The 11,946-nt window shown below is 32.1% G+C and overlaps 1 protein-coding gene across 3 annotated transcripts; it reads right to left on the bottom strand.

Moving 5' to 3' along the window:
- Positions 1 to 777: 777 nt before the first annotated feature.
- On the bottom strand, positions 778 to 3,136 carry LOC144552634 (NAD(P)-binding Rossmann-fold superfamily protein). 3 transcript variants are annotated; one of them, XM_078300625.1, is made up of 5 exons: positions 2,633 to 3,136; positions 2,104 to 2,363; positions 1,915 to 2,008; positions 1,645 to 1,771; positions 778 to 1,313 (listed from the first exon to the last, which is right to left on the bottom strand). In XM_078300625.1, exons 1-5 carry the CDS (start codon positions 2,787 to 2,789, stop codon positions 1,184 to 1,186), a joined length of 768 nt encoding a protein of 255 aa, XP_078156751.1. In that variant the 5' UTR covers positions 2,790 to 3,136; the 3' UTR covers positions 778 to 1,183. The 3 variants fall into 3 exon arrangements, with proteins under 3 accessions (XP_078156751.1, XP_078156749.1, XP_078156750.1); XM_078300623.1 differs by having other exon boundaries at positions 778 to 1,334; XM_078300624.1 differs by having other exon boundaries at positions 778 to 1,334; positions 1,660 to 1,771; positions 2,633 to 3,129.
- Between the last annotated feature and the right edge of the window lie 8,810 nt (positions 3,137 to 11,946).

Genomic DNA, 11,946 nt, shown 5'->3' on the forward strand with positions numbered 1-11,946 from the left:
AATTATAGGCCAACTATATGATCAAATTAATCAATAATAATACATTTCAAATAAAGCTAGCGTGTACTATGGTCACCAAAAGACTTGGTGAACATAACTCCAAAATCTATTAAATAAAACAAATAATGAAAAATGGAGTTTTATAAGTTAATTTTAATGCATTCATGTTTTTTATCATTTTTTACCGTTTAATTTTATAGTAGATGAATTTGAAAATTAAATTTTTTGAATGTACACACATTACTCGTGAAGTAAATTGGTTTCAACAGTTTAGATTCGTCATTTAAAACTAATCTGATAAATTTTGAAGCTTATGCTCACCAAATCCTCTTGATGAGCATAACGCACACTAACTTTACTCATATTTTCTATTATATTATGGAATGGTAACCGTCAACTAGTCTTAAAAACATACAAAGAGAACCCTTTTTTTTTTATTAAAGAGCCCGGACACCTCATGCATCTTTTAGATTCTATCCTCAAGAATTTGACATGTATCTCTTCGAAAAGAGACAAGGACTCGTGTCACTGCACTTTTATTTTTATTAAAGAGCCCAGACACCTCATGCATCTTTTAGATTCTATATATTCTCAAGAATTTAACATGTATCTCTTCGAAAAGAGACAATGACTCGTACCACTACACTAAGCCCGCAGTTCAGAAAGAGACAATTGATACATAGACATTATTTTGAGATTCGAAATTAAATCCAAACTAATAATAAAATTTTATCCTCAAATTAGTAAAATCTTATTGGTAGATAAGTGCAATCATGCTATTGCCAATCCCTCATTTTAAACTTTCAGAAAATTAAAGCTACAAGCAAGAGAATTTCTCACTCTCCATTAATTTCCATACCAAATTGTAAGACGTCCTTACAAATTGGACCTCTAATTCTAGCTAGATCGCAAATCAAATTACACTCAATACAGAATAGATTGAGAAACAAATAGGCTGTGAAAACCCTAGTAGATATTTTGCCTTCCACTGGCACAGAAATGCAAGATGCAATATTACAAGGAGAGAAACATGACACGATTCAACAGCCTCTGCCACACAACATTTTCTCCAATCCATTAAATACCAGATTCCACTGATTCCGACCTTGTTTGACCAAGAACTACACTCCAAGAAAACTGTAACAAAAATAAAAGAAATCATGTTTGTGCTTCAATTATAATATCAGAATCTCTGATATGGGGACCGTAGGTCCAGTTCCTGAGTCCATGCTCTCTTATCCTGTGTGTGTATGTGCCAGTAACTTTGTGCTATTGCATCAGGATCCATGAAACATGTACTATTTGTACATGTGCTTTCTTCTTCTTTTGAAGACCTTGAAAATTAACAAATTAGGAATTCAGATAGAAACAAATGAAAACAAATCAAGGTTAAAGAACTAGAATCTCAGATACCTAGTATTATTATTATTATTATCGACGGTTGTAAATATTTGTTCGGTTAGAGAATTCTAGACAGAGAAAAAGATAAAAAGAGAGAGCAGTTTTTGTTGTGGGCACCTAGAACCTTCTCCCTTTTAACCAAAGAATCCCTTTCTGATAAGAAACAATGTCCCAATTATTTGGAATATGACATGTCAATCTTCAAATAAAGAAAAATATGTAAAGGTAAACAGAATTTGAAACCTGTAAAGTACTAACTTTGGTGTACTGATTGCACCATCAATTACTACATGTGCAACATGAATACCAGATGCAAAGAACTCCTTTGCAAGGCATTGAGACAAACCCCTCATTGCAAACTTGCTACAACCTACATTCAAACAAAATTATAACTCTGTAGATGAAATGAATATGTGTTTTTATCACATCAAAATATATATACAAAACCTATGAAAATGATGTGCTTCATATAAAAACTGAAATATTTTTTTTGTCAAGGATCAAGACTCTTACTTAGTTCACTATATCCAGCAAAGCCATTTATGGAAGCCGAAGATCCCGAAAATATAATGGTGCCCCTTCCTCTCTCAACCATTCCGGGTATAACCTTCACAAAATTGTCCGACAACCGATTGTTAGATCAACGTATACAAAAATAACAAAAGTAGATATTATGTAAGATTAAGAATCCTTTTGGCATACTTGCTGGGCACAATAGAATGATCCAAGAGCTGATACGGCAAGAGACTGTTGGAACGAATCAGGCCTAATAGACATGAAATTACTTGGTTTGTATGATGCCGATTCGCATGCATTGTAGACTAACACCTCTACTGGTCCAAGTGACAGAACCCCTTCAAATGCTTCTCTAACCGATTTACAATCAGAGCAGTCGATTCTGATAGCAAATACTTGGGCCTTCGCTTCGCATGCTATCTCATCAGCCAATTGAGACAATTTATCTAGAAACACAAGTTTATTAACCCCTGTTGATTAATTGCATTTATATATTTTGATCATATCAGCCGGTTCAATTTATAGAAATTGCGATACAAGAAACGACTACACATAACTATTTCAATGATAAGGTGATGAATTAAGTGAATAATTTTGATTAATTTAAGGTTCTGAAACCTTTGGGCATTCAAAGAAGTAAACTTTAGTTTGAGAACAAAGAAAATTGAAAGGATATCTCTCTTTCTCTCACTATATATATATATAGTGATTGTACCAAGATCACGAGAAAGAATGGCAATAGTATAGCCTTCATGTGCAAATTTGCATGCGACTGATCGACCGAGCTTCGGGCCAACGCCGACAATGGCAGCTATGCCCTTTGCAGAGGTGTAGCTTGAAACAGACCTCATCTTTTGAGAAGGACTATTCATCTCCGAGAGAGAAAGAGAGATGAGAAGGAGAGAGAGATGTTTTGGTTGGTATAATGAAAGACAGTTGTACTGATAAGAAGCGGATAGCCACACCAAAATCTCTAAAGGATTCTGTTATGTTCATGACGTGGATGCCACGTGCCAGTTACTCAACAGTCGTACTTAGGGCGTGCTCCAGACGGGGGTACACGGAGGGAGGGAAAGAGTGAAATCACTGTGCGGAGCTGAACGCACATCAGATCAGATCTGACCGGGCGAGTTTACTTGCTCCAGAAAGAGAGAATCGGAGAGGGAGCGGAGGGGAGAAAACACTGTTCGGAGATAAGCTCCGTGTTCAATTTTGATGAAATCGTTACTTCCCAAATCGGAGTGTACAGACTACTGTTTGAAGGGGAGCTTTCACCCTATTTCCTCTCTTCTCTTTCCTTTAATGAAGTTTTACTCTCAGCTTGTGAAGCACAGCCTTAGATTTTGTTTGTTAGTACAACCCATGTTTAGTGAAAGTATGGAAAATTTGATCAAGAATTTTGTTTGCAATATATATTAGATCAAAAGTTCAATTTGTTGATTTCTAATTAAACAATAAAATCTTGCAACAATCCCAATGCAGTTACGATTTCGAGGTTGATGTCATGTGTTTGTTTGTGTAGTCGAGAAAAAAAATGAAACAAATCAATGGAATATGCTTTGCCACGTCAGTATATATATACACTCACCGCTCTCTGGAAAAATACCCAAGTTGCTTCAATCCAATTTTTCTTTTTATCTAATTAATTAATATATCACTAAAAAGAACAAGAAACAGAAAAAAATATGGAAAAACGTAAAAATTAAAAATCAATATTGCCGACATGAAAACTAAAAAAACGTGAAAATTAAAATCAATTTTTTTTTTCTATAGTAAAGTTGTGGTCAAAAGACCGATTTTATATTCACAATAAATTTTCATCGGCAATTTAAACATGCAACCTTTTATATTAGAGTGTGTTTATTTTCTCACTAGATCTCATGAACTATATTTTTTTATTCGTAGATAATTAATTTTATAACGTAAATAAAAATATATGCCATACAGGTTCGATGTAACATCAAAAAATGGATGTGTGTTACAAATTTACAATTATGCCTTATTCTAAAAAAAAAAAAAACTATATATCATCTATCATGTAAAAATATGTTTATTGATATTTTCTGCATGCAGATCAACAATAAGTTCGCATAGAATGGATGTAAGCTTTTAAATTTTGAAATTGTCAATTTTGTAGTCTTGTTTTTTCTTGATATTAAATTTTAAATTATCTATTAAAAAATGTGACTCCTATTAACCAGTTTTATTTCTTTTTATCAAAAATGATAAATTTATGATCATAAGCTTCATTGCATGAAACCAATCATATTACAATACCCAAATTAAAACTACAGATCTACACCTGAATCATTAACAACCAATCAAAAGCAAACGAATCATAGAAAACACCACCACTTACCTATATGCATGGTACTATCAACTTTTATTTTTGTCCCCACATCTTTTGACTTGTAATCCAGTTTCTCTATGAATACCACTTCTCAGCACAAATTGGATGATTATAATAAATATAGCATGCACACACACCCGCAATTTTTATATATAAGAAAATTGAAAAATAAAATATTAAAAACGATAATGGGTCTGTGAAAATTTTAAAAACAGGAAGGGGTACACAACCCATGGCGTCCCTGAGGGACGCCATACCAAATTCAAGTCCGACGAAAAGAAATTTTTTTTGAAAAAACCAGGGACGCCATGGCATACCCCAGCCCAAGAATTTCAGCAAAAAAAAAAAAAAAAATCCAGGAATGCCATGGCATATCCAGTCCCATATACAAAAGCTGAAAATGAAACTTTACTCAGCGTTTTTCAGCTGAAAAAAAAGCTTTCGTGAGATTTGTATATGGAACTAGATATGCCATGGCGTCCCTAGAATTTAATTTAATTTTTTTTTTTGCTGAAATTCTTGGGCTGTATGCCATGGCGTCCCTGGTTTTTCAAATTTCTTTTTTTTTTTTTCGTCGGACTTGAATTTGGTATGGCGTCCCTCAGGGACGCCATGAGTCGTGTATCCCTTCCTGTTTTTAAAATTTTCACAGACCCATTCTCGTTTTTAATATTTTGTTTTCCAATTTTCTTATATATAAAAATCACGGCACACACACCCCTGAAAGTCTGAAACACTGGCAACAGTGTCAGTACCTAATTAATTATACGACTATAACATTATATTTCATAGAATTTTTTATTAATTTTTTTTTGCTCTCTCTTCATCTCAAATCCTATATCTACTTAGCCGCCGCCTCTTACTTCACACCTCTCTTCTTAGGATGTGCTTCACAAAACCACTGCATAGAGGAAAGGAACAGAAGGAGAACGTAGAGATCGGTGGCCGTTTATTTTGTCTACACCCTAATTTGGAGGTGATAAAATTCGGAGCTTTTCTACAACAAGTTCTTCCTTAATTTCTCACCTCCACTCCCCTCCGCTTCTTCTCTGATTTTCCTCTTCTGGAGCAAGGTAACAATTTCGGTCAGATTCGGTCTACTGGCCTTTCCCCTCCTCTTCCGTTCCTTCCCTTTAATGAGCAATATAGCAATATTTCGCTCCAACTGAAGCACAGCCTTAGAGTTTTCACTTCCGATACAACAATATCTTCTTCTCTCTCGTCTCTACCTCCTTGAGTGGAGATGAGAATAAAGAAAAAGAGAGGGAGCCGAGTCAAGCCGAGCCGAGAGTGCGGTATCGTTAGAGTTCGGAGAGTAGAGTCATCATCTTGATCTGAATGCGACGGTGAGTATATCCGGTCGTCGGAGCGCAGCAGCGATCGAAAGAGCGAATCTAATCATAGAGCAAGATGGGATTAAGATATTGTAGTGATTATGAGTGTATACAAGTAGGATTAGAAGTATAGATCTAGTAAAAAATAGATCTAGGAATCTAGATGGTGATTAAGAGCGATTAGAATAATTTTGAGTAATTTAGGAGATTTCGTGAGAATAAAGAAGTAAATATAAGAATTAAAATCACTTGACTCATTGTAAATATGTTTTTATCAATCAAATTATTAGTAAACTATCATAAAAGCCACTAATTTAAAAAAAAAAAAACATTATATGCCATTAATTGTACTACGTTTGCCAAATCCAAGCAACAATGGAAATATAGAAAAAACCCAAAAGCTTTATTATTACAAAAAGGTTACCCCATACAAATATGTTTTTTCTGATATCCCTTCAATTGTCACCATTCTCAGCTGGTCTGTACTATGTGTACTGGTACAATACTGGTACTAAGTCCATCTAACTGGTCTTTAATTTCTTCTCAATAAACTGGTTTAAGAACTTGTAAATACTTCATCCAAGGTATATTTACCTAATACAGAAGTCTAATCTTACTAAAATTAACATAGGCTAAGGATCTATTCGTTTTTACTGATTTTTCTGAAATCATATTTTATTGCAGCGCGCCAGTCCACATTAACTATAAAATTGGCACATTAAATTATCTCATAATATTTTCTATTAGTTCGTACCTTTAAAAAAAAAAATTCATATTTTTTTACACTAGAACTCTTCTTTCAAAAAAAGATGTATTGATATATCTTTAATGAAAAAAGAGTGTGATTATATATATTTTGCATTTTACTTTTAAAGTGAACCTTTTTTCTTAAAGAAAATCAAGGTTATAATTCAAAATAATTGAGAGTTATAAAAGTGTGATCAAACAAAAATACAGGTATAACCGTATCAAATATGTATATTCCGTAAAATTATTAGGGACGTCGTTAATAATATTGAAATGCCAGTATCCGTGAGGATACCGATGCTGTTAAATACTTTTACTCATGGATACTCACAAATGTAGTAGACAATGTTATTTGAGTAAAACTAAGGTGTTCTTACTCTCATTAAATCTTTTGATGAGCTTAACTCTAAAATCTATTGGAATAACTTCAAACAACGAATTTATATTGTTGAAACCGATCTACTTATATTTATAAACATAAAGTCAAGCTATATAAAAAATGTACAAGTTAATTAATTTTAATGTGTTTATATTTTATTATTATATTTCTTTTAAATTTACTTGAAGTAAACTTTTCCTTGAAAGAAATTTTCTGAACGTTTTTTAATTTAAAGTGCTGGTACAGCACATTGATCAAACAAAAGTAGAGGTACCTTATCAATATGTACATCCCATGATATTTATCATATTTCCTTGTCTGCAAACGGTCCAAACCGTACGTCTGATAGCTAGGAATGGACTTGTTAATTAGTTTGTGTGTGGCAGATTATATGAGAACACAACATATACAATATCCATGTAGCCAATATGCATATGGTATCATAGTCACAAGATTTGCGAATATATCTGAAGTATACCTGAATAATTCGTTTTTTAGTGATGACGAACCGAACGCCGAATTATTCGGTTGACCGAACTTTGACCGAATTAAATCCGAATGATTTGCGAATTTTACGAACTTTTTCCAAATTTTACGAATTATTCGCAAATTTTTCCCGATTTTTTCCCTTAACATTTATAAACTAAATTTTATCTTTTTTCTCTAAAAAAATAGCATTTCGATTTGCCATCCCCACATAACCAAGTGATTAAGGCACCATATATAATGCATATGTTTGAGTTTTCTGCTAATGTTTGCGTTTGATGATTTCATAAAAAGCTATACCCATTTACATTTTTAATTTAATAATAAAAAATGAAAATGAAGAGAATCATTTGTTTAAAATAAAGAATACTGAAAAATTAGAAAGATTGCAAATATTATAATTGAATTTATTTTTATTTGTATTAAGATCGAAAATGTTCGCAAGTCCAAAATTAAGGAGCTAATTGCATGCGGAAATTTAATTTTTTAATTATAAAAAAGTGCTTTTAGATTTTACTTCTCTAGATCGCCGCTTATACATGTTTTTTGACGAAAAAAAATAAGGATTGTGTCTCTATTTATTTTATTATATTTTCGTCTTCAAAATTACAAAAATAGTGAACCTTTAAAATAAAGGGAGTAAATTAAGTTGTAGAATTTGAAAAGGTTTGGAATATGGTTATCATTTTGTCCTTCATGATAAGACAAATATGCAACCAATTATAGGGTTGCTTAATTAGCTATCCCTATTATTTCAAAAATTTAGAAATATATACTAAATTTAATTTAATTTAAATTTTTTAAAGTTTTTTATATAATTTAATCAACTCATAAATACTAAATGTGTATTTGTAGTTTAGTAGTTATAATTTCACTTTGTAATTATAAAGAATTTAAATGCTACATATCTCATATCATGTTTTTTTTACGTTTCAATTTTTCAATTTAAAATTTATAGTTTGACTCCTAATTTTCTAAGAGTGTATCTGTCAATCATACTCACCAGAATTAAGGATGTTCAAAAGAAGCAGGAAATCTGGATATACCAACAAATTAGGGTCTGTTTCATAAATTTAGATAATTACAAAAAAGGTATATAGTACAACCAGATATGGCATGTACAAGGAACCAAGCTGCTTTAATTCCGAGATAATGATAAGCTTTGTTCTTTTATGCTAGTGGTTCTGATCAGAATAATTTTTCATTTTTAGAAATTTATACCAAATAATATAAAGAAATAGAATGAGTGACTTTGTTTTTCAATATGGTGGAAGGAGTTGGTTATTTCTAAAGTTTGAAGCTGCTAAAAAAATTCAAATCCAAACTATTTCACACAAAAAGAAAAGGAAGGAAACACTCATTCTAGTTTGGAGCAAAGAAAACTTTGGATTAGAAAAAGAAAAAAATTGACTTCAAACTTTAGATTTAAATTTTTTTCTTTGATCTGTCTATCACATCGAAAATTGAATCAGTTATTCTATTTTTATTATTATTTTATATTAATTTCTAAGAATAAAAAAATTCTCTCTCATTAGTTTTCCTTTTGACTAACTTGCCCAGTTTTCTATTGCATTTCGTCTGTGGCAATTTGTGGAAAGTTTCTAAATGCACTACCATGCACGACAAACCTCATTTTTTTTTCTTTTCCATTTTTTTTTCAGGCTAAAGTAGTACAATTTGAAAATATCGTGACTTTGTAATTAAATTATCAACCATTTATTTATAAATCTTCTTAGCTATCGGCAAGTTTGGTGGAATTAAATTAAAAAAGAGTGTTTGGCAATAAAATTTTAAGAAAATGAAGAATGATGGCTTAAAATAGGAGCAAGCTTAAAAATATGGGTAAAAAGCAACTTAAGAAAGTGATTTTGAGTTTTACAAAGAAGCAAATATTTGACAAGCTTAAGACTCAGTTTTCTAACGAGTTCTAAAGAGCCCTAAGGAGAGTGTGTAGAACTCTTTTATTTTTTGCAGTAAATTCCAAATCAATATCTAAACATAGAATAAGATTAATATCAAATATATGAGATGAATTATGATGCATTACAATGTATAGATCCTCCTGTGCAAATTACAATATTGTTATTTTACTATTATCAAAAAATTTAAACAAATGGCAAAAGAAATTAAAAAAAAATGTGAAATTTGATGTTGAAGCCCATTTTAATATAGATATTAATCTTATTCCATTTTTAGTGACTTGTAATTTGCTATAAAATATAAAAAATCTATACATTACAATACATCATACAACTCTGTAAAACATTGTAAATTGAGTACAACATTTTGCCTTTATATCTCTATTCTATTATTAAGCACGTTGGGTGTCCGATCCGCTAACGGCTACGATTGAGAGATAAAACTTCGAATTTGATCTCAGCTCTCCAATTACATATTTTGTCTTCTTTTGATTAAATGCATCTGTTTTATGTATAGAAGCCTAAATTTAGTTAAAAACATACCCACCACATATGTTGCCACATGATACGTTACAATTAAAATTGAATAAATTCTGAAATTTAGCGATATATTTATCCGTTTCCTTTTTTTTTTTCTTCCATATTTCTCATCTTCAATTGAGAAGACTCCACCTTCCATTTTCTTATTTATTATTTCCTTACTTCTTCGTTTCTATACGGATCACAATGAAAATCATTTTTTTTATTTCCTTATTTCTCTTTCTTTGTTTCTATACATATTGGTGTGGACAATTTATAATATATTTCCGATATAGAATATATCAATGTGTGTGTGTGTTCTAAATTGGAAACAAAGAAGAGTATAAATTGGAATGTGTGTGTGTGAATATATATTTTTCTTATAATATGTGTGTGTGTGTGTGTATATATCCTATACATACACACGATAACACTTTTTATTTATGTTTTTTGATATCATATTATATGTTGATATTGAATTGTTGTATGATATTTGATATTAGATTCGAATCGAGCTATTATTTGATATCATTGGTACTTGAAAATAAAAAAATCATCACATCATCAAATTGTTTTCAGAAATCAGGATTAAAGTTAATTAAAAATACATAATCATATAAATTTTCTATTAACATGTGTTTTAATTTTTAGATAATTATTATTTTCATTGATATATGTGTTTCTTATAATATGTCCCCGTTGCAACGCACGGGTATGATACTAGTATATATATATAGAGAGAGAGAGAGATAGGCTAATGTGCTTCCATAAGCACTTGGCCCGAAGTGCTGCCACCTCATTTTCGATTTTTCAAAATCCAAACAGTCGATCCGAACCGTTCATCTTGTTCTCCATATTAATATCTGCTTGGAGACCAAATTTTACATTTTTTGGAATTTTTTTGCTATTTATTAAGCCACTTTGAAAATCGCTGATCCAACGGTGGCTTGCCCAACAGTAAAATCAGGGGTTCACCGTTGGATCAGCGATTTTCAAAGTGGCTTAATAAATAGCGAAAAAATGTAAAATTTGGTCTCCAAGCAGATATTAATATGGAGAACGAGATGAACGGTTCGGATCGACTGTTTGGATTTTGAAAAATCGAAAATGGGGTGGCAGCACTTCGGACCAAGTGCTTATGGAAGCACATTAGCCTATCTATATATATTTCAGTATTCAGTAGATGGGTAAACCATGTCCTCAAAATATAAAAATCTTTACCGAGGATAAAAGTAAGAAATAGATTTATATCAACACAATATTGTGCTCAGAAACTGAGAATAAGCTCTTTCCATATGGAGACATGTCACACTCTAAGACAACCCGCTACGTATTTACATATAAGGCGTGTGCACACTATATACATTATCAATAACATTCATAAATGCTACATCAATTTCATAATATAAAGGACTTACAATAATTATCACTATAGATAAGGTTGAAAATATGACAACAACCATGTCTGTTCAAGTGTATCAAATTTACTGAAAAATAAACATACAAAATTAAAAATGAACATAAGTGGCATTCAATCAAAATATAGACCATTCCACTTGCTCTTACTCACGATCTTTGCTTAAGCGCTCCTTCTTCATTGCCTCTGCTCGTTGATCTCCTAATCCACGTCCCTTCTATTCGTGCTCATTCCTGGCCTCGTCATTTTCTGGAACCCATATAAAAGTAGAACGGGTGAGAGATCGAACAGTCTGTATGGGATTTAGTTCTAGTTCCGGAATTCGTCAAATTCACTTATTAACACAAACAAGATATTAAAATTATATCCTCACATGATATCTTACTAATGCATATTTAAAACACACACACACACCCACAAACACACATACACTTCTTTAGTTATCTTTCATGTTTTAACTACCTCACCAGGGGGACTCAAACCCCACTAGATCTTGGCCGTGCCACTAGACGGGGACTCGAACCACCACTAGATCTTCTTTGCCTCACCAGGGGGACTCAAACCACCCTAGCTATTGGCATCTCACTAGGGGGACTCGAACCACCACTAGTTCAACTGTCTCGCTAAACGGAGACTCGAACCACCACAAGATATTGACCCGTGACGGGAAGTCCAACCAATGCCACATTAACGAGGGGTCCAGTCGAATACTAGATCCAATGTATACATTCCAACATGCGTTCAATGCACATTGGCCCCTTTCCTTTAACTTATCCATTACTTTCCACGTTCGTTTCGTTTAATCACACAGAGGTCATACTCAAAACAACACATCTTATGAGTCCGTTGATCAATCGAATAATGCTATCCTAGTATTC

The sequence above is a fragment of the Carex rostrata genome, chromosome 4 (genome assembly GCF_964058835.1).
Source record: "Carex rostrata chromosome 4, lpCarRost1.2, whole genome shotgun sequence".
Taxonomy (NCBI): Eukaryota; Viridiplantae; Streptophyta; class Magnoliopsida; order Poales; family Cyperaceae; genus Carex; species Carex rostrata.